This window comes from Echeneis naucrates, chromosome 23, assembly GCF_900963305.1.
Source record: "Echeneis naucrates chromosome 23, fEcheNa1.1, whole genome shotgun sequence".
NCBI classification, from domain to species: Eukaryota; Metazoa; Chordata; class Actinopteri; order Carangiformes; family Echeneidae; genus Echeneis; species Echeneis naucrates.
This window is the reverse complement of record NC_042533.1, coordinates 6,472,964-6,495,635: the sequence shown is the minus strand read 5'-3', so window position 1 is coordinate 6,495,635 and position 22,672 is coordinate 6,472,964. Positions and strand designations below refer to the sequence as shown.

Below are 22,672 nucleotides of genomic sequence, written 5' to 3'. Positions count from 1 at the left end.
ATAGTTTACTATAACGCAACTTCTAAACAAATTGCTCTCCTTCATCAAGACATAATGACACCAAGTTACCAATGACTTTTCCACGCACCATACATATTGATGTATTCTCACCAAAAATAACTTTTGCATTGATTGTTCAAGTCCATCTCAGTGACAGAATGCTCAAATACACACACAGTTGAACTGCTCAGAGATTGTCTCTAAATGTAATTTTTATATTTGCTACAGCCAGCCAGACAATAGACATGAACATATGTGCCAGAAGGCGGACGAGGATGTATTCGCTTTGCAAAGCTAGCACACGCGCCGATGTGGTCAATTGGGTGTGTGTGCTCAATTCAATAAAGCCTTTATCTTTAAAACCAGGTGGTGGCTGGCTCTCATTTTTTTCCAGCAGTGTCCAGGGGTCCTCACAGGGGGCCCACGGTGACACTGGTCATATTGTCTTGTTTGTGCAAGGGGTCCTATTTTGTGCCTGTCTAGAATAATAAAAATATACAAGTCTGTTTATTTACTGGGCTTGTTTTTACAAAAATGAATAGATGTAGGGCCATCTTATCTGTGTGTTCCTGTGAAAGGGCTCAGGTGGTATTAAAGAAGAGCTGAGTGTTAGTTGGATCTCTATATCTTTTAGCTGACATTGCAAAAATATAAGCGGAAAAGACTGTGGTAAAGTCTGCATACGAGTCTCTCTGTCTGGCAAAATATCAAAGAATGAAGAGGGAGATAAAAAAAAAAAACTCAAATGCAACTATTTAAATACCACCAGTGCTCCCCTGCCATCCCACTTAGCATTTATTCTAGAATAACCACCCACAACCCATTCATATGCACATTGTTACAAAAGAGGGCTTCAGAAAGAGAAAAACCCCTCTACATTATGACTTCAAAATTAATCTAAGAAAATAATCTAGTGGGATTACTTGCAGGGATCAAAGGGATATTAAAACCACTGCTGTGCTGCCTTGATTGTTGGCAATCTGTCCTAGCTGCCCTGTGCTTTGAGGTATCTTTTAATGTAACAGTGGACACTAAAATGCATAATTTTATACCTTGAAAATGACTGCCATAATAACATTGTGCATCGTGTCGAAAATAGGCAAAGCACAATTTTTCTTTTCAGCAATTAACTCATACTGTGTAGTTTTAGAAATCTGTGAGTCGACCATGAGCGGCCCCTTTGGTCAGGGATTAGGTTAAATATCAGCTGCCAAGATCAAGGGCACCTCTTATCCAAGAGGAATTACACCAGGAGAGTCAAAAAGACCCTTTGTATTAAAAGAATATCCCTCTATCCATTCATTTAGGACTACATAGTGTGGTCAATTTAAACAGATAAAAGAATGCAGCAGTAGCATAATTCAAGTAGCAAAAGTACCATGTATATATGCCTCTGACAGAATAGGAAGCAGTTAGTAATATGAGCAACATTTCATGCATCAGAGTAGACGCCTGTTTCAAATATATGTAGTACTACAGTGTGGAAGCTGCTATAAGATCTACTCTGTTAATCCGTCGCTTTAATGAGGAAAGATGGCCAAACACTAAAAAACTGTCAGTATAAAGCAGCAGAACAACCAAACCAAAGTAAGTTCTCTTGAGTAGGACTGGATAGAAATATCTCGACAGGTACTATTGGCAGATGAAACCAATAAATGTTACACTAACGTAAAACCACTACCCAAAGCCTCTTTGCAACCACTCAGCAGGATCTCTAGTTGTCTCTTACAGGTTCTCACACTGTTTGACCCTTCTTGCACCCACACAGAGTCATTCAACCTCTGAATTGAACAGTTAAGAGCTGTTCCATTTCTGCAGAATGACCTGATGAAGTTTCTTGCTATTTATCAGACAAGAGGGTCACAGATGTTGTAGTCCTGGGCATCTCATTCATGGCGTTACAGAAAACACAGGGAACTGACCGAACCTGACCTTTTTCATCCAGTGGCCTAAGGCTTGAATTAACAGCTTTATAAAGGTGACCTGATTGGGCATTATTCCAGCTGGACATCAGAAGGAAAAATGGCACAGCCTTTCATGTGAATGGCAGGTTACAATCCCTTACTGTGCAAGCTGTATTTCTGACAAAAGGCTGAGAACAAAGTAAAAACTTCCCTGCAAATTACACAATACACAACCTTTGTGATTTCGTAAAAACAGCTCACCTCTAAAAGTCCAAGTGATTCCATTTACAATCTGCATCAAACAACTGTGCATCAGCAGATAGGTAGGTATCTGTATGCAGAAAGAGTGCATGTGCCAGTTTCAGCCAATAATTAAATTTCTGTCCATTGCATCCTGATATTACGAACATGCACATAAGATAAAGTAACGTGTGATGAGAAAGATGAGGAGAGATGGTGACACACTGCTGCTAAACCAAAAGATACCATCAGGAGATGCCCCAGGAGCCAGTGGCTCATGCATGCACGCCTTTACTGTACACACATACAAATACATATTACAGCTCTGCAACAGGAAGCAGAAATGACTTTAGCTGATTTCAACTTGGCACAATCAAAATCGATAAAACATGATTTACATCAAAAACCTTGACAACACATAGGCAGCCTGATGAAAAAGGGACATTGCCAGGCATTGTGTTAGTGCTGTTGCTATCCCTACTGACGATGACCTTGTGTTGTAGAGGGTCACAGATAAATTCCTGGAATACAATAAATCCTGGATGCCATCTGTAGGGTTTCCTCCAGGTCTTAGGCAGGATATATTTTTTAAATGAATATATGAAATGTACCAAGGATCATGCCAAACCATTTTTTTTTTTACTTTTATATAAAAGTGACACACTCCCACATGCATTTAATCATATATCCAAGGAAAACAGTTCCTGGCTTAATTTCAGTGCTGGTTATGAAAATCAAACCCTTTATTCAAGAACTTCTAGTATGTGTCTAACAAATCATTACTATAATCAATCCCATAAAAAAGGAGTCAAATTTGAGTGGCACCCAGCAGCCAAATGGTTAGGACAGAAACAGACCAACAGATGAGTCCCTGGTTCAACTTCCAATTTAACAGACTATTTGTTGCTGCCATATCCCTATTTTTTTTTATTTACCAGTCTCTTACAACTGCACAAAAAATAGCTTCTAACAAGACTTCAGGTGCAGTAGACCAAGGTATAATCTAGCATCCAGGCCACTTCAAAGGCTGAAGGTGGACCCTGGATGTTGGGGAAACCCTGAATGGAGGAGGTTGGGGTGGCTGTTGCAGGGGAGCTTACTGATGATGGGTTGAAGTTAATGGTGTGTATGATGATGACGGGCCTGGTAGATTTAATAGGAGGGGGGCAGAAAGGGGGTGGGGGGAGGGGTGGGCACAGGCCCTATTATTTTCTGCCATCAGCCAAAATGAAGGCTTTTAGGTGAAGGCGATTAAAGGCTTTAAATAAGCAGGTGAGAGGAAAAAGACACAGGCATAGGCACATTCAGGTCCCACACAGAGAGGATATCAGTGGTGGCATCAGCCCAAACTGTTGTGTGCAGTCTAAGTGGCTTTTTCTGATGGTGTGTTATGATAAATTGCTACTCATTCATGGCCCTCTTGTGAGAACCCATTCTATTAAAAGTGTAATGTAAGAGCCTGTTGCGCACTCAGAAAACACTTAACATACACTGCAAAAGACCCAGAAATGCAGCCACAGTAAAGCAACGGAAGTTTGGACCATAGCATCAAAGTAAATAATTTCTCGCCCTTCCTTAGCCCCTTACCCATTCCCCCTCTTATTTGTCCCTTGATGCACACATATCTTCCCATTTCCATTGTTCTCCTGAGCTTTGGACTGAGTGATGCATGCTGGGATCTTGGCAGAGGCCAAGAAGCTAATGAGATATTAGTGTGCGTTTAGCTCCCACTGAGTTCACTTGCCATTCTTCACTTTTTCATTTCACTCCTTACTGCATTCTGGTGCACTGCTGCTTATTTAACCCCTACCAATCTCTTTGGGTGGGCTCACCAAGGTCAGGATGGTCTAAATTAATCAGCGAATATTAATTTAAAGGTGTACTTCCTGCACCTGGGAGGGTACATTTGTCACTATAGTGATTTCCACAGTGACAAGCATTTTTTGGCCCAGTTATCAATGATAATAGATAGAGAGTCTTGGCAGCCAATTGGATTAGCCCCTTGTGGTTGGCTTTAATGAAGATTACACGCCCCTGTGGTTAATGGATATTAGGAAGGGAAGAGACGTGTGGTGAGGCTTGGCACTAACACCAGGCAATATGAGGGCAATGCCGTGCAAAATGTGCCAAAATGTACTGATTGTGTCTGCAGTACATTAAACAACACTGCGGAAAGAAAAGACCATGAATGGAACCAATGGCACCACACTGTTGTACAAGTGAGGGAATAAACATAGCAGCCAAGTAACTGCCTCACCAGTTTCTTCAATGTTCATTAACTAAGTTTGCTATGTCTGTGTGTATGCGTGTTTCTGTGATGGCATGTATGCGCAGATGTAAACGTGGAGCCCTTAACTCACCAGTTGCTCTTCCATGTGTGTCGGACATGAGGGTCGTGGATGTTGTGTTTGTCTGCCTGCTCATCCAGGAAGTCAAACATGTATTTGATGGCCAGTGGCAGTGCACTGCCTCGATGGGCTGTGCTGAAGATGGTCTCAAACAGGTCGTCCACAAACTTCTGTAATGTACCCTGTGGAGCAAAGAGAAGGGAAATGAGTCATCATATTTTTTAAAGCCTCAAACATGATTTATCTTATTTGTGATAATCACAAATTGATACAGGACTCAATCCAGTACATCAACCATATGTTGATCTAAACTTCTAGAAAGGTATTTTCCTCTCCCATTTTAGTTAGCACTTCTACCCAAGATGTAATGAGGGAAACAGCCACACAAGCAGTAATATTTACTAATATGGAACATGATAATATACAAAACCGAATGTCTTTATCAAAATACTATTTCAATGCGTTAAGTCACTATTATCTTTATTAATTGGGACAATGAAACAGTGAATGTCACTGTTTAACATACAGCAAGCCAAATGTTGACAGAAAGATTGGCATAAACTTGTTAAGTGCATGCTACTTTGTCCCCTAGCTGCAATGTTTATGTGCCTGACTCCTATCTCACAGGCCCGGCCCCTAAATCCGCTTGCAGCTTTGATGGGGGAAATTGTTATTTCACAGCTGACTTTTAATAATATCTGTGAACAGGAGGCACATCTCCTAAGCCTCTTTGTGCTGCCGGATTAGCTCCCACACTGCACCATTGACCCTAATTTGATTTAATGTTGGCAACTTTAAGAAGGAGGAGGAGAAGAGAGAGGAGAGACAGAAAGTGAGAGAATCTAATCCTCTTGTAAAGAATGAAGCTGATAGGATGCACGGGAAAAGGCAAGAGTGAGGGATGGAAATGGAACGACACAGGTTTCCTATCAGGGAAAGATTGCCATTAAATGTGTCAGATGAGGTGTGTACGGACACTGGCAAATGAAAATCCAATTTGGGTTGGAGCGGGTGACTGAATCACAGAGTCAAGAAAGGTGGGAGGAGAGAACCCGGTTAGTCCGACAATCACGGCCATAATTCTAATGTGGCATACATTCCCGACAGCTTATCATTTTTCTATGAAGATGGAATCACATATCTCTATATCAAGCACATGTGCCTTCCAAGTGACAGTCTGCATTAGCTGGCAAGGGAAGACCTGACATTCTGTGTGTGCATGCATAAATGTGTGTGTAGATACTAAAACCTGTGTGCGTGTGTTTGTGCCTACAAGTGCTGGGGCGCTGACATTTATGTCATCCCCTATCTCAAGGGGGACTTCTGCATCAACGTTGTCATCATCACAGGGTTGTCTTGTTCCCTGCTGAAGCTGAAACTCACTGCTAACACATTTCCCTCTCTCCTCGACCATCTACCCTGTCATTAGACCACACTCTGAACACAATGCGTCATGCAGAACTTTTGATGTTGTCTGCCTCTGCATGGAAATACATGGAAAGCAAACAATCAGAACATTGGTAATGGTACTGAAACAGAAATGGGGAGACGAAGGAGGAGACGGGGTGAGAAACAGACGCATTCTTGAGTAGGGAAAATGCAATCTTTACCCGTGCCCCTTCACGCCTCACACACATGGACGCATATACAGCCCACACTCAGTCAGAGTGACACTGATGGAGCTAATATGAGAGATGTCAGCCGCGTTGCCAAGGTGAGGTATTTATTGGCATGGTGAAAGCCAAATGCAGTCAATTACGCTGCTTGTCTGCCCAGAGATTTCTCACCAAGAGATATGGCTGGCCAAGATAAACTGGTTATTTCCAAAAACAATCCATTTGGAAAGACGATGTGCTGTCTATGGTCAGGAGCCACCTTGCTGAACTCTGGAATGGGTTAATGGCAGGCAAATAGAGCAGCTCAAAGATGTCTAGAGGTGAAGCGCGTTTGTGTGTGAAAGGCTATATAGTATGTGTTCTGGTGACAGCGCTGCACCCCTCCCTTCTACCTTTTATATTTATTCTACTGGCTCCACTTTGTTTTTTTAGTTTATTTTATAAGCGTTGACACAGATATCTGCCCTAATTGATTGGCAAGTTTCACTCATACCAACAAATCTGCTATGGCTCAAGTAGTGCAGGTTGCCCACCTTGTGGACCACCTTGTGTTGGTCAACAGCTCCTCCACTCCACATACCATGGGTACATTAGTGCTGTGTGAATGTGTGTGAATGTGACCTGGAGTGAAAAGCACTTGACTGCTGTTCACAACCATTTACTGGTTATATTATATCTTAGCATGATGAAGAGAAAAGTCTTAAAATCCTCTTTCTATGCCTTTTTACTGTGTGTGTGTGTGTGTGTGTGTGTGTGTCTAGACCTCACTCCTGCCACTTTGTATTTAGTTTACGCACATTGAAATGAGATGGTGTTCTCTCTGTGAACAGCTAAACAAAGGCAGACACTGGATCAAAAAACAGAAATGTTACTGAATCAAAAAGTTTTTCACTCGCAGCCTTTCCTTTATATTTTTACCCTGCCTGTACATCTCTGTCTGCCTGACAGAATAAATGTCTTGATGGAAAAAAGAAGACGGTGCAAAGGAGCGAATTGTTAATCTGCATTCAGTCGCTGTATCAAAGTAATTTCTTCCTCAAAACCAAATTAACATTTTTTTTCTTCCTGAGGGTCACTGTTTCAAGATACATTCAAAAAGACTTTATAACTATCTATTTTTGCCTGATCATTTTTTTTTTTACAGAACCAACTTCACTATCTTCATAGGTCTTTTTATCTTTCGCCTTTTTGATATGCTGCTGTGTCAACGCAACAGTAATGAAAAGAGAAAACAAACAGAAATATCTATTTTCTCTTTCTCACCTACGGGGATAGAAGAATACATTTGAATAATCTTTTCCACTGAGATGACTCATCCAAAGTAAAGATGAATATTTAAGTAAAATGAGAGTATTATGAATCATGGTAACGCAGGGTGAAGGTGAGGGTGACCCTTTACCCTTTCACCCAATGAACTGTTCGAAAAAAGATACAATTTCCCAGGTAATTATAAAATGCACCTCATGGAACAGCGCTCAACTTTTTTTCTGCTGTTAAATATCCCACAGATCTATATAAGAATTCATTTTTCACAGATGGCCTTTTACCAACAAACCAAATCAGATGGCTCACCTTGGTAGCCAGAAGTCTTGTCAGGTAGATCTCAGAGACCATCTTGCTGCCGCGGTCGCCTTCCTTCTGGTCTCCGTGCTCATGGTTCTTTACCAGGTGCCAAACTTTGACCCCGCTCTCCAGGTCAGGAGTGATCATAGGAGTGCGGGAACGCAGACTGTCAGGGCTTCCAGTGTACTTGATCATGTTCTCTACAAAAACAACATTTAGTGAGTAATGCAGTTCTAATATAACCATACACCTTGGTCACTGAGTGTTACTATAGTTATCTTCTCACATCATTTCATTTATATGTGACTTCTAACTATGATGTGTTGTATGAATTTATCTCATTAACCTTTTTCAGTTCATTGATATAATCTATAAACAGAACTTGCCTGCATCAAGAAGGGAAAACAATCAAAGGGAACACTGAGGACAAACAAGACGCATGTAAAACTTAATCAGAGCAAACTTTGAGGTGAAGAAGAAAAAAGCTAACAAAACCACACAACCTATCAGACTTGGGAGAAATGAACAAACAAAAAATAATAAAAAGACAAGTCTGTTGCTTCAGCAGAGAGACAAGGAGAGCCATAACCTGCATGTTGGCACCTGAATACCTATTTTTGGCTTTTGTCTTCCAATTTAAAGATGTGGGAGATTGGATATGAAACTTTTTAAAAGTGTGCATGGTTAATTTTTCATAGCTTCTCCTCCAAAGCAAAAGACATGGCATCAAAAGCCGACACAAAATCGAACAGGTGTCAGATGAGATGAAATATGTATGGCCCACCCAATGGCCGGAGTTGTGATGACATTTCCAAACACATGGCTCAATGAATGTTTACATAGTGTGAAAAAAAAATTGATTAGTGGGTGCAGTTTGGAGAGGTGAGAGAAAAAAAGGAGTGTTTTTCACCATGACAGAAATCAATCTCTGCAGAGAGAAAAGCTGGACGAATGTATTGAGGAGGGACTTTAGGGCAGAGAGAGACAGCTGGAGACATGAGCTACAGTGTGTGTGTGTGTTTGTGTCCGTATATATCGACCTGTCAAATTTGATTACAGGGGAGAGCAACAGAAAATGCTTGCCCCTCCTATAGGGCACTTCAGTGGTTTGTTGTTAGACCATTGCAGAGTATTCTCCACAGGGCTGTCAATTTAGAATACTTTGATTTTTTCATGTACACTAAAGAAGTGTGACAGTAATTATGCTGCTTTTGTTCTTGAGGTTGTGTGGTTTAAAGTGTGGTGAGGTACATTAATTTTGTGTTAATAATTTATTCCTAGAAGTTAGAAAACTGAGGGTGCAACTGAGGATACACAGGAGAGGGATTTCTGATTGGATTCTATTCTGATCCGGCTCTACACGAAGGAGTTGTTATTTTTCTGTAGTTTCTTTTTTTTTCTAGTTTTTGATGGAAACTTTACATCAAAGATCAAACACAAATGGCTTTTCTGTTCATTCCCTGACTCACCATGTTACACAGTGTTTGTGGTGTTTTATGTCTTCTTTCAGCAGCTATATCAAATTCAGTCTTGCATCTTTCTTCACCATTTGACCATTGTGCTCAGGGAGAGTTCAAAGTCAACCAAGCACCACACCAGTTGACGAGCGGGTGACACTTGTGCTTGAAGTCAATCACTAAAAATAATGTGGAGGGGAGATATTACTGGACCCCCCCCGCCCCTTTTCTGTTATGCCGCTCACCTTGTCCTATCTGGTCTCATTTGGAACCAGAGAGGCGAAGAGAGACCGTATGGAGATGAGGCGATGCTAATAATGTGGCACCACATTTGATGTGTCTGAAGTGTTTGTGGGCAGCGAATCTGGTCCTTTGATCAGCAACTAACTCGATGGTTTTGCAGGTTCAAGGAGATGTAGAGCAGACGGATGGGCACATTGGAAATGAGGGGACACGCTTTCGAGTCTCAAGAGGCCAGAACAACAAAAGAAAGTGTCTATTTGGTCGTGTTTTAGAAATCCTTTAAGCTACTCTAAATTGTCCCTTGTCTGTCATGGTTGTCAGTCATTTTCAGGCAGCAGCATATTTAGTTTCTAACAATATTATATTTTATAAATACATACTGCATTTGATATTTATATTTTTTCTGAACGAAGTTTGAGTCTAATGTTGGCGAGCTGTATTTCTTTCTTAGAATTTATTTCATGTCAATAATAACAGTATTTGACTATTCTAATTTCTACCAAAATGCCTGGCCATCTGATGCGGCTGTAATAGAAACTTAAATACGGGCAGAAACAAGCGCACTTACCGTATTTACTTGCTGAAGTCCGAGAGACAGTGGAATTGTTGACTGAATTATAGGCTGTCACTTGCTTGGGAACTAAAGCCATTACTGCATTATCAGGCACCTGAAAAACAGACACACATATGTTATGCAAATTATATGTTTCAATGTTCAAAGCAAAGGAACCAGAAAAGGCTTTTGCTAAGATTTAGTTTTTTCATTTTCAAATAGTTTTAAAATAACCAATCAAAAAACCCATATATCATTGTGATGGTGTCACGTTCTATACTTCCCTCAATCTATTCTATTTTGATGTTGGGAGGCAATACTTGAGAATATAGAATATCTTATTAGCCTTCTGCGCTCTAGTCAGCCCACACATATATATTATGACTGACGGGGCAGGGAGAGTTTAGCACAGTGTGCCGATGTGAGAGGGGACATCCCACAGTCTCTTTTCAATAATACTTTTTCCCTAGGGCTCTGTGTGTGTGTGTGTGTGAGCATAATGGTGTGAAGAATCAAGGAGTGTGTGTGTTGGTCTTAGTCTATGTGTAAATAAGTGTGTATTAACGAATGAACAAGTCAGTGGTGAATTCCTCCCCAGTCAGCCAAACAAAATTCAATTAGCAGAACTGGGATGGAGCCTGTCCCAGCAATGCACTGCCCCCACTATCCTCCACACACACCCCCAGTCTACCCCTATTCTGCATAATCTGGCTGCCCATGCTGCAGGCTAAGGCAGGGTTAATTGAAGTGATCTCTATCATGGAGTGTGTGGATGGGACAGGGAATAAGGACCGGGGGCCTTTTGTATGTGTACGTGTGGGTTAGAATGTACATGTGAGCTGGGGCCTTATTAAGATTGTATCATTATTTCACCCAGTCACTCAATCTGCTCCTTATGCATAATATGTTTATATCATTGTAAGCAGGAGGCCCACAGGGTAGATATTATTATTCCTTTGTGGGGACCCCCCCGGTTCCCCAGCATCCCTAAGCATGTTCCCTGATCACTGCTTATATGTTGAATTGATATAAAAATGTGGAAAACACAATGGAACATAACGACAGGAGAAGAGGAGGAGTGGCATTTGAGGAAATAACATTTGGAGGGGAGGATAAAGGCAGAAAGTAGAGCACAGTTTCCTGAAAGAGAAGAGGAGGAGGAGGAGAAAAACGTCTCTCATTATGGGACAGAATCATCTGATATGGGGAATGCCACATTTTTGCTTGTAGCTACTAGGTTTTTCCTGAACAAGAAATATAGCTGTTCCCTCAGTTTGTGATGCAACGACAGACTGAGTGGGTGTTTGGCTAGTCGCAGATCAAACGACATTAGTTTGATAAAAGATATCACATTCAACACAATTATATTAGGAGTTATTCTGTACTTGTTCTAATAGGACAAACAGTTCTTTGATAATATGACTGGAGGGCATCCCTACACTAAATGGAGCAGCACAAGATCTTCTTCCAACGCTTAAAATCAAACCACAGCATTCAGTCGAATAAAGTCATAGAAACAAAGGCAGAAATGACAAGTGGGAAACTGTAGACGCCTTTGAATGTGGATGAACCTGAATGTGCTTATGGTGTTGCATCTCCTTTGTGAGGCCTCCTGACAAATTTTGAGTGGATGGGAAGTGTTTCTGTTTTTTCCTTTGCTTGGTGTGCCAAAGATAAGGCACCCTTATTACTGGGCCTGAAAAAATGAATTAACTTCTGTCTTCATTATCTTATCTATGATTCAAATCAGCTGCCTAATCCGTCCCACTAGCGCCTCACACTGCAAGCCTGTTGACACTTGCTACTGCTGACATTTAATTCAGGTACCAGGCACTTGCACTTGGAGGGGACAGTGGTTGCTTGCTTAGCTGCTGGACTTAACACCTTGACAAAGCAGGCATCCTTGTCAGATTCATTCTAGTTTTCTGGATGGAAGTCACTTTTCATGACACAAAAAACATGTTCTGATAAATGTTTGCCATTCTGCATAAAAACGTTTGTGTATCAAACCAGTGATAAATATTTGGTACATTTATCTTTAATTGCTGACTTGTTAATTAATGTGTATATTCAGATCTTCCTTGTTGTACATGTTGAAGAAAGAGATTTTTTTTTTCTCTGTGCATAAAAAATAACTCAGTAAACTACGAGAGCTTTGTGCTCAGTATCAAAATCCTTTCTCAATGTGTCAGATACATTTTTGCATCACGTTTGTGTGCATTTGCTGTGAAAATGCTGGAAACATCAATACCTTTACTCAAATAAATAATCTCTTCAAATAATATAAATGATTTATCAACAGAAAACTCCAGACACAAAGCTTTGGAGATTGATTTTTTTTCAATGACACGTAAAAATTACTCAGATGCTTTGGCTTACTTAAAAGTCCAATTTTTAAATGTTACCCGTTTCTTTCAGTGGTATGTAGAAAATTGCAGACACATGGATGCACAATTCAAACAGACCACAGGAATTATAAGTTAACGTTTTTAAACAACTGAAGCAATTTGGGAAGCTATTTGTTATTGGCTTAAAAGGGAAACTGGGAAATTACATCTTTTAATGTGGGTTACAGGTGGGTTGACAACCATACCTGATAATGAGCCAACATGTTCAGTCTCTTCCAGTCACCTTCGATCTTAGTGGTGACGTCTTCGTCCTGCAAGATCATACGCTGTCCACTACCCTGGCGCCACTCTACAGAGAAAAGGGAAACCCAGGATGGTCACTACAAAGTTTATCATATTTTCATAAAAACATAACAACAGACCAAGAAAAGTAAAAGAAAGCTTCACTTTTTTCTAATCAGTTTACCAGAAAAGTACTGGTCTCTATCTTCATCTTAATCTTATTTATTTATTTTATTTATTTTTCATTTATTATTTTATTTTTAAGCAGATTTTCTCTGCTTTCTTCAAAACAAACACTTCATATTGTAAAAGAGGAGTCGTGCACACAAGACAATAACAAGAGCAGACTTAAATTAATCACACTACTTGTTTTAGGGTGAGCCCCCCCCCACCACACTCCTTTCAATAGCTTTGACTTGTGCGATCGATGGTGTGATTACAGCTGTATGCTCAGGGCCTGTGCACTTCCTTTTTCATCAGCACCACCAGCTCTTACGCTGTGCTCTTTGAAAACACTATTGGTCTCCTCTCGTCAAAGCCACATCTAGTGCTCTTAGACCCCTGCCTAGATGTTCTTATCGTTATTTCCTGGAGCTTTCAGCAGAAGCAGACCAGACTTAGATCCATGCTAACACTAAGTGAAGAAACTAGTAAGATGCAAATGTAAGACAGCACATCACCTAATTTCCATCGTTTTCAATGAGCAGCTTCGACTGCACATGGCAGTGTACAGGACTGCATTTACATGACCTTACAAACAAAATACATCTACACTACATATACTCCAGGACTTCAACACTGACACAAAACAAAGGTTTTGATATAAACATGTCACAATCCCCAAGAAATATTATCATAAGTGAGAGGGGAAAGCCATCTAAAAAAGAAACTCATGATTTCTCCTTTCTCTTTGTAGACATCACGGGACTTTATGAATATGTTATTGTGCTGGGGCTCCTTGCTGTGTTCCCCACTTGCGTCAGCCACTGTCAACTTCTATCCTGATCACAAACAAGGAAACAAAGCAGCAATCACTGTGGTGTATGATGAAGCTTGTCTTTAGAGGATTGACCAGAATTGTGTTAACATCTGAAAAATCTGCAGCAAATAAAGCTCCTCCTGTTGTTTTTGTCTATACAGTACATCTTCCCATAAAGATGCAAATGAGCACCCGTCTCCATTTGAGGGTAAGTAAACAGATGAAGAAATGAAGAGGAAAAAGGAATAAATAAAAGAATAAACTTGGTATGAAACCCCAGAAAAGTGAGATTACTCCTGTTCCCAAATCCAGAGGTCCCTATTCAGTAAGAAGACAACAGCAGTGTGTGTGTTTGTGTGCGTGCCTCCTTTGTGGACTCAAACACAGCAAAGGAGATAAGGGCTTTTGGGAGTGTATGGACGCTCACGGTGAAGAGAAAGGCTGAAGGTGACTGTTGTACTCCACAGAGATGCATGACACACATTTTCTACCAGCAAAACGCACATAGTGACACAAAGACACAAACACAGGGCCAAGCTTCTTTGTTCTCAGCCCCCATCTCCTCTGGTGCCCTGCACAATAGTGTGAATTGCAACAAAGGTGAATTAAAAAACAATACCTGGGATAACAACACTTGTGGCCAATCTGTCTCAAGACAGGACCGACTACATTTCCATAATCCTTATCTGTGATCCTTAACTGTAATCAGTCTGTGCTTGTAAGTGTGAGGGTGTGTGTCTGAAATTATAAAGCCATTGGTTATGCCTGCGCATGTAAAGCTTTCTTCATTAAAAAGTGTGTTCCAATGAAAGCCATAAAGTGGGTGAAACCAAGAAATGCACCAACAACAAAAAATGACCGACAAGACAAAAGAAACATCCTTAATCTATGGCTTCTTTCTTATAATCTGTCAAGAAACATACTGGAATTATACTGTGAATGTCTTCTTGTGATCTTAAATTAGCTCATTCTCTCTTTAATACTCACAATCACAAACATACACAGTGACTGGCCAGATACCTCTGACAATTTTCGGCTCCCTCTTGTAATAAAACAATAATAGAACAACACATCCTGCCCAAAGGGGGCCCATAAAACAATTTTATCCAGGAATGTCGTCAAAAGGCTAAACCAATCTCTTCACTTAGCTATCACAGGCAGATTCCCTACGGTATGCACTCAGCCCGTCTTAGGTCTGGGGTTGGTTATAAATATGCTACTCTGAAAACACAGCAGGGGCTTGGAAAATCCATCTGGCAATATTAAACCATAAAAAGGTGGTGTTTGGTGAAGAGACAGCCTGCAGGTATTGGCAGACAAACAATCATGGATGACACTGCTCACATACATGCATATCTGTGCACATGTACTGTTCACACACATACCCACACAGGGTGTGCCAAACTCCTTGATCAATAGATACCTTCCATAGAATGCATATCAATATACCTGAAAGTAATTTGTGAAAAAAATCTATGGTTGAAATTCAACCATACAACTTGAGGAAAATATTCACACACTGCTGCTGTGCACAGATGTCCTGAGAAACCAAGCCCTATATTCATACAGCCAAACACATCCTATCCTGAGAAAGAAAGAAAGAATGAAATAAAAAAGAGAGTAAGAAAGAAAGCCAGAAAGGAAGAAAGAAAAGGATTTTGTGGGGAAGACATCACTGAGCGTCTCAATTGATTAGTTGATCAATCATCTGACTCAGACACCAGTCAACAAGAGCGTAGATCGATAGTAGGTTTGGGTAGAGGGGAGACCAGACTGAAACATAGAGCCAACAGAGCCAGGAAGTGAGGTCTCTCGAGGTTGAAGAGAAAGCTACCTCTCTATATCTAAGAAAACTTATACTTTTTATGAAGGTCTTGTTGGGCTGGGGAAGCTTTTGTAAAAAAAATAAATAAATCAATCAATGAGCATCTTGAGTTCAGCCCTACTGCTCTCAAGGCACATAGGTAGGAAATGTTTTGATGATTTATGCTATTAATATACACGTGAAAAACTCTCAAGAACTACAACCCTTAAAATTGGAATTCTAAATTTCTTATTATAATCTTTAAAATAAGGAATAAGTCGAAAGTCATTATCATCCAGTCATAAAAGGACAACATGCAGATACTGTCCCGGTAACTTCTTTCATTTGACTCACAAAGCTTTCAAACATGGCATTGTCACATTCTTTATATATAACAAGACAAAAATTCATACCCAGGTCCATGTCAGAGGCTATTAGGCGATGTGAGTGTGGGACATTTTTGTAGATTGCATCCAGGATCTTCTCCTTCACCTGGCTGATGGTGTCACAGTTTAGCACTTTAACCTGAATCTCTGAAATCTTCTCATTCTCTGGATGGATGCAGTTCACCACCTGTGACAGAAATACCCACAAAACTGCCATTATAGACTAGCTATATGCCATGTGTTGGCTTGATACTTTTACAGAGCTACTTTTTCATTATCTATAGATGTGATTTCTTGTGATATAATACAAAAGAAAAGTTATATCTTCTGACATCAAATTACTTTCTACGGTGATCTGGTGCAAAAGAAAAATGTGCTATCTTTAATGCATGGTGGTTGAGGTTTGTGTGTTTTACATTCTTAAGGTTGTTTGCACTGTAGATTGGTATTCAAATGAAAGGCAATGATTTTCTGCTGCCAAAGGGACTGAGAATTGCAGTAAAGGAATATATTATTTACGAGTGGGAAACGTAGCTTTCCTCAGAGGTTGAACATCTACAGCTACATACCATCTGAATTGATGATAAGCAAACCAGCTAATTATGATATTACTATCAAATTAATCAGTTCAGTCAATTCAAAGGAAAATGTGTTATCTTTTATGTATGAACTACACAAACAAACAGACATATACTACTTTTAAATAAAATGAATTATTAAAAAGTGTATGCTGTTGTCTCTCTTGTAGGAAATGTGGTAGTGAGTGATGTTCTGGAGATTCTGACCAAAAATGTCCGTGCTCTGTATTTTTTGGTAAGTGGTTTTAGGGAGATTGTCCCCTTCACAGTTCACCATGGACATTTGGCATAATTTGAAAATTAGTGTTGCCAAGATCTAGAGTATAAACAGATGTACTGCAAAAAAGGAGTGACGGAATGAGTTTCTTTTACTAAAACTAACCCATGAGAGTAGGGAGAATCCACAGACAGACTCTGAGGATAAATGACAGGTCGGAGAGGGAAAGTTTTATCGTCTCACTACTATACATGCATAATCTCTTTCCTTCCTTCAAATCCCTCCACCCTGCTCCATTCTTTGACAGCTCCAGTCTTAACAGGAAGTGAGGTCGCCACTCCTGTGTCCCCTGCATGTCAAGCGTAACAGCAACAACTTTATGTCCCGTTGCACATCTCACGACCAATAACCCATAACCACCGTTTTTCCTCCTCTCTTGCCCCTGAGAGCATATTAAGTGTCCCCTTTTAGCCCATTCAGCCTTTGACCCCTGGGCAGGTGAACCCTTTACCAGCGTCTTGTAGTCAATCTGTTGTCTGATGAGCTTGTCTTCACTGAGCGAGTAGCGAGCCTCTCCTGTTATGGAATCAATGGGGCCTTTCTCCATCTGCTGCTTGATGGCACAGAAGAGGGAGAAGAGAGGCTCACCAGCACACTCCTGAAAAGAGATTTGAGGAGAGTGGAACAGAAAAAGTTTAGAGAGAATAACTTTAGAGCCATTTCTGCAGTCAGCTCAGTGATAGAATAATTTCTGAGGAAATATCTGTAGTTGTAGTTGCTTTTTCTCATGTTATTTTTTTCTCAGACTGCTTTTGTTTTTGTTTACACCATGTCCCAAAGCCATTGCTCCCCTGAATGAAAAAAATTTATACCACCACTCAATACACAAACTTAACTGGAATTAAGTTGGAGTTTGGGAAAGGTTTGATGGATAAACTGTGACAAATGCTCTAAAAGCCACCCCCATCTTCCTGCCCCAAAACACTGCTGTTTATCAAACCGAGAAGATTGGCCCATTTATCATTTTTTACTCTCCTACCAACTGCAGTTAAAGGAATAGGGTCCATGGGTGGCAAAGAAAACCAGAAGGATCAGGACAATTTCTGATCTTATAGCTGGAAAACAGTGGTAGATTGCTTTTATATTATATAAGGACAGCTAGTTTTTAATCACTTACAACTGAAAATAATATGAAGGTCTACCATGTGTCATTAATAGGCTAAATAGACCAAAATATAATGAAAATATTTACCTTCAGGAACTTGTAAAGGAGGAACGTGAACCAGTTGGTCAGCATTTTCTCTGCAACAGACTCAGTCCTGCAAACACAAAGACACAAAGCAGATAATGAACGTATGATCTCTCACTCTTATTACCATCACTAATATTCAATACTATCATCAAATATTCAGCTAAAATTGTTGAGCGCTGCTAATGAATTGGCTTTCGTTACACAAATATAATTGCAAAGACATGAATAGAGAGAGTGTTTGCACATGCTATATGTTGGCCTTTCAGACAATCTTTCAGCTGGCTTTTATGCTCAGGCACGCCAAGGGCAGCTTGCCTACGGTGGCGGGGATTTTAATATGAGGCAAAGCAATTAAAAGCCTTTATTTGATCCCTTTGGATTGATGTCGTTAGGGGCATGAGCAGCTCTGTAATAACACTGGCCTCATTATTAAGCTCTCCCTAGCCTATTCACTGGACTAACACTCGATCCGTGCACAATAGAAAGTGAATGAATACATCTCCCTCTCTTTCTCTGTCTGGCATCCATGCTCCACTGGTGTGGCAAAATAGTGTGTGTCTGTGTTTGTGTATGTATGTATTGACCTGGACCAACAGTGTGAATGATCCCATGTGAATGACTAATATGCATACATAATAACAACACCAATGGTGGCCAGGGGAAGAGGAGGAGAGGCAAGGATCGGATATCTTTTGACAGCAACCTTCTTGGACAGCAGCAGGGGTGTGTTGGTAATCTGTAAGAACAGCTCAAACACACACACCCCCATATCCCTCCCCCTGCTTTCAATGAGCAACTACCATAGACATCAATATTTCGGGATTAGTTTCTGTTATTCCTGTGCACGTGTGCGTATGTGTGTGCACATGGGTTTTGTCCCAAGTGTCTTCGCCTGCCACCTGCAGTCCTCCCACCCCTTACTATTCAGCAGTGCTCCACACTGGACCGGGGGGGGGGGGTAATGTCTGCTGTGCCAGCTGACTGGCCTGGCTGCCCCTGCCAACACTGGCAGAACACCTGGGAGGGATTAACTTCCTGCCCCACACTGTGCCCGCACTTTTATCTTGCCGCCACTCTCGTCGCCCCTCACACCCCTCCTCCGTCTGTAGATCCAAGGGTTAAAAAGGTCACTTTTCATCTTTTCTTTCCAGCACCCTTGCAGTCTTCCTCCCTCCCTCTGGCTGCCCAATTCTGGATCTTGTAATCATACAAACTTCCAAATTCCCCTCATTTCCACAAATTTATCCCATCTATCAAAGGGATGAAAGGAGCATGGAGAGAGGAGGTCGATAGTGGGAAGGAAGAAGGGATCAGCAGAAAAGGGATATGAAAAGAGAAGAAATGGTTGACTGAGCCTGGCCTTCCCTTTTTACTTAAACTTCTTATTCCTTACTCACTTCCAATAAATAACTGGACAATGGTGAGACTATTTGAAGGCAAAAAGCACAAATTAATCCCACAGTGTATGTGTTCAGAAAGTAATATGTGTGCTGACTAGTGTTTAGTTAGTGTGTGTGTGCGCTCCTGGCAGTGGGTGCCAGCCCTGCAGTAATAAGAAGTCTTGGCACAGCCCAGCATATGGGGAACAAGGATAAATATAGCGATGCGATTGAGCTTTAACATCTAATGTTAGCACGTTACAAGTTTCAAACAATCTCCTCCAAACCTCTCATCAGCTGCTATTCAAACCACAAAACAGCCTCCGTTTGGGTTAACAGAAAAAAAATGTGCTGTGATTTAGGCAGTCTTGCCAACTTGGCAGCAAGTCAGAAAGGGGCAGTAGGCACTGAGATGATATAGAGCAGAGGGAACCTGGCGGGGCTTAGTTTCCTATGATTACTGAGGTATGGCTGAAGAAAATCTGTGTTTCATCACATCTTCATCACACCATTGGTGCCAGTAATGCTTATTTGCATATTTGTATGAAAGGGCATTCAGACTTTCTGGAAAACTGATATGATGCAAACCATAGCCTACCAAAATTCAACGTAATGTTTGTTCCTCCACCCACCTAATGAAATCAAACAACCCTTCCAAAGATCCCTCACTGCATCAGAGTAATGAGGCAGCAACTGATTTTCAGTTATTTGCAGATACATCATAATTATCAGAAAGTAGTGACAAATTTCTAACCACAGTTTCCCACAAAACAACTGATCATAACGTGCTTATTTTTCACACATTTAAGAAACTGGAACCAGAGTTGTTACACAATTTTGTCTCACCCAGACAGCTAACCAATTACCAGAATTCTTTTTTGATTTCAATCATATATCAATTAATTACACTGAAGTAAGTCAACAAGGCATTAAATTTGGTTTTGAAATCAATCATAAACTTAATAAAAATAATTTCCACAAACATTAAACCTGTGTGATTGAAAACCTAGACTTGTTGCTCTGGGTGCAGAAAGTAGTGAGTAGTTTTAACACAAGTCTCAGAGTTGTGATAGTACAATCAGGAATAATTTACAAATTTTACAAAACAAATTTTCTTACATCAGTGATTATCTTGTTGAAAGAAGATTAGTTATCTGTGATTCTGTATCCATGCTGGAGCCAAGGCAAGGCTGTGATCAACACGAGAACATATTGTGCTTTCCTATTTTGACCGACCAAAACTGTTATTTTGACATGTCAAATATAGTCAAACAAAATTTCCAGCATCAGACAGGTTGTTTTAATGCTGCATGATAGGAAGAGCAATAGTGGTGTGGGGAGGCAAGTGAGAGATATGGAGAAATGGAGGGATGAGAGGAGTTAGAGGAGGAGAATGCAGCAAGGAATGTGACAGATGGTTGCGGAAGGCTCTCGTTAGTTAGCTTTCCTGGTGGTAGTGCTTCAGCACAGGTTGAGATGGGACAGATGGAAGGATGTGTGTTTGTGTGTGGATAGAGAGGAAACAGACACACACAACCACATACGCACAGAGATTTCTTGGAAGAGGAGGCAGTGGGTAGCCAGAGACACCCTGCTCATGCACTTTAAGCATTGATTTGGCAATCAAGAAAACAGGAGATCGGGAAGAGGAGGGTAGGAGGAGCTTGGCATATAGATTGAGAGAGAAAGTAAGAAAGGCAGAGATAAAGGTAGCATGACACAAGTAGCAGAAGCAATAGAACTGAGAGCAATCAGGAGATGAGAATGGTGGAGAATAACACTTAAAGTGAGCAAACATTGCAAAAGAAAGAGAAAATAGAATAACAGCAAGAGAGAAGAGAAGAGGGTAGGGTGCTATCTTTCCTAGAGCAGATTGAACTTCATTTTCACAGCCCCGTTCTTGTGTATCTGGGATATTTTCAGCTGCTATCCAAGTACATGCCAGTCAGCCCACACTATGGGGTGGTGTAGCTTGCTCACACTGTCTCATCACATCTGAAATGCATGCTGGGACGCTGAAAGACTAATAAGCACATCCGAGGAGGACGAATGAGATGAAGACAGTCTGATCTGTGCGCATCACAACCGTGTGTGTGACAAATGGGCAATCAAACCAGGCATGCATTGGTTGTAAACATGGGCTCTGCCTCCAGTGTTGGCTGGCTGAGATGGTATTTTCCCCATCTTTTCCTTCTACCTCTCCCTTGATAACAAGGAAGAGGCATAGAGAGAAAAGAAATGTGGGGAAAAAACTGTGCAAGAAGAGGGTGTGTTGTATTTGGACAGTGCTTAAAGGTTGTTATTTCAGAGAATCTCATCCTGAATTCACAATCAAATCAAAGTATGACATATAATAAGCCAACACTATCTGTGTGTAGCACACTCAAGGCTCTGGTGACATGTACGATCAGTGATCAAACAGCTGATCTCGCCTCAACGGCCCAGTACTCAGCTTCCCTCTACTGGGTGACACAGCCTGAGCGTTTCCGCTGTCCTTGACTACCTCTCCCTGTCTGTGCTGCTTGCGCCATCTCTTATGTTGTATCTGCTGCCAGTATCGGCAGTTACTCCATTGTTTTGTGGCTGCACCAAGCTCAGTGAGCTCTGGCCGCAATTAATCATGCCTCCTGCCTGGAAAGCATTAATCTCTCTCTGTATCACCAAGTAGGTAAAAACAGGGTTTCATGAGCTGAAGACACGCGCTGTCTTCTGGACGGTATGATGAACAACCTTCATTTGAGTCTCTTGAATATGCATATTATGCGTCTCTTTACTGGCACAGATGTTTTTTTTTTTTTATTTTTAGCTGGAGGGAGGATTTGAATTTTAATCGAAATGAGACAAATTAATTTGTTGCATGACTCTCAAATCATCAGGGCCTTTGAACATTTGACTGACAACCCTCAAACAAAACAAAATACAATGCAATGTGCATACATATAAAGCCATGCATGTACACTACAGCTGCGGGGAAGCAAAGTTTATTTAAGTAGCTGTAATCAAAGCATTTACCAAACACTGTGTGCAGGAAGCATGATTACATGCAGAGATGTGTTCAAGTGGTTGCCATTAAAGTTTTGAGTGGGGAGGATTGTGATTGTGCCAGAGTGCAGACTTCTCACAGTTTCACTCTCCCTTCTTTCAAAAATGAGCATTTTTTTCCTCTTGAGTGATTTGAAATTGGATTCCCTGCTAATTAATCATAATTATTTTGCTAATGACGTACGTGGCAACATACTCTGGTGTCTCTGAGAAAGAGCCAGCGATTCAAGGTCACGCAAGTTAATCCAAACAAGTCCAGCTGCATTTATCCAACATCCCTCTATTGTGGAGAGGTTGAATGTGTGTGGAAGCTTTGAGCTTAAACTTTAGACTGACTTCATATTTGAGAGATAAATAAAAAGGAAAATGGGTTGATACAACATTTTTGGTTGACAATTTGCAGCACCATCCACCATCCATTTTCGATACAGCTTATCTGTCAGTGGGCGAGGGTTCACCCTGGTTAGGTTGCCAGTTTGTC

At 40.8% G+C, this 22,672-nt stretch overlaps 1 protein-coding gene across 3 annotated transcripts in view; it reads right to left on the bottom strand.

Annotated features, from left to right (window-relative positions):
* Positions 1 to 22,672, bottom strand: part of plxna4 (plexin A4) — a 206,585-nt gene that overhangs the window by 5,207 nt on the left and 178,706 nt on the right. For all 3 annotated transcript variants that reach the window (XM_029494738.1, XM_029494739.1, XM_029494740.1), the window contains 7 exons: positions 17,771 to 17,837; positions 17,030 to 17,176; positions 15,751 to 15,910; positions 12,518 to 12,621; positions 9,940 to 10,039; positions 7,681 to 7,871; positions 4,505 to 4,674 (listed from right to left, as the gene is read on the bottom strand). In XM_029494738.1, coding sequence (XP_029350598.1) covers positions 4,505 to 4,674; positions 7,681 to 7,871; positions 9,940 to 10,039; positions 12,518 to 12,621; positions 15,751 to 15,910; positions 17,030 to 17,176; positions 17,771 to 17,837 — 939 coding nt within the window. The remainder of the gene's footprint in view (positions 1 to 4,504; positions 4,675 to 7,680; positions 7,872 to 9,939; positions 10,040 to 12,517; positions 12,622 to 15,750; positions 15,911 to 17,029; positions 17,177 to 17,770; positions 17,838 to 22,672) is intronic.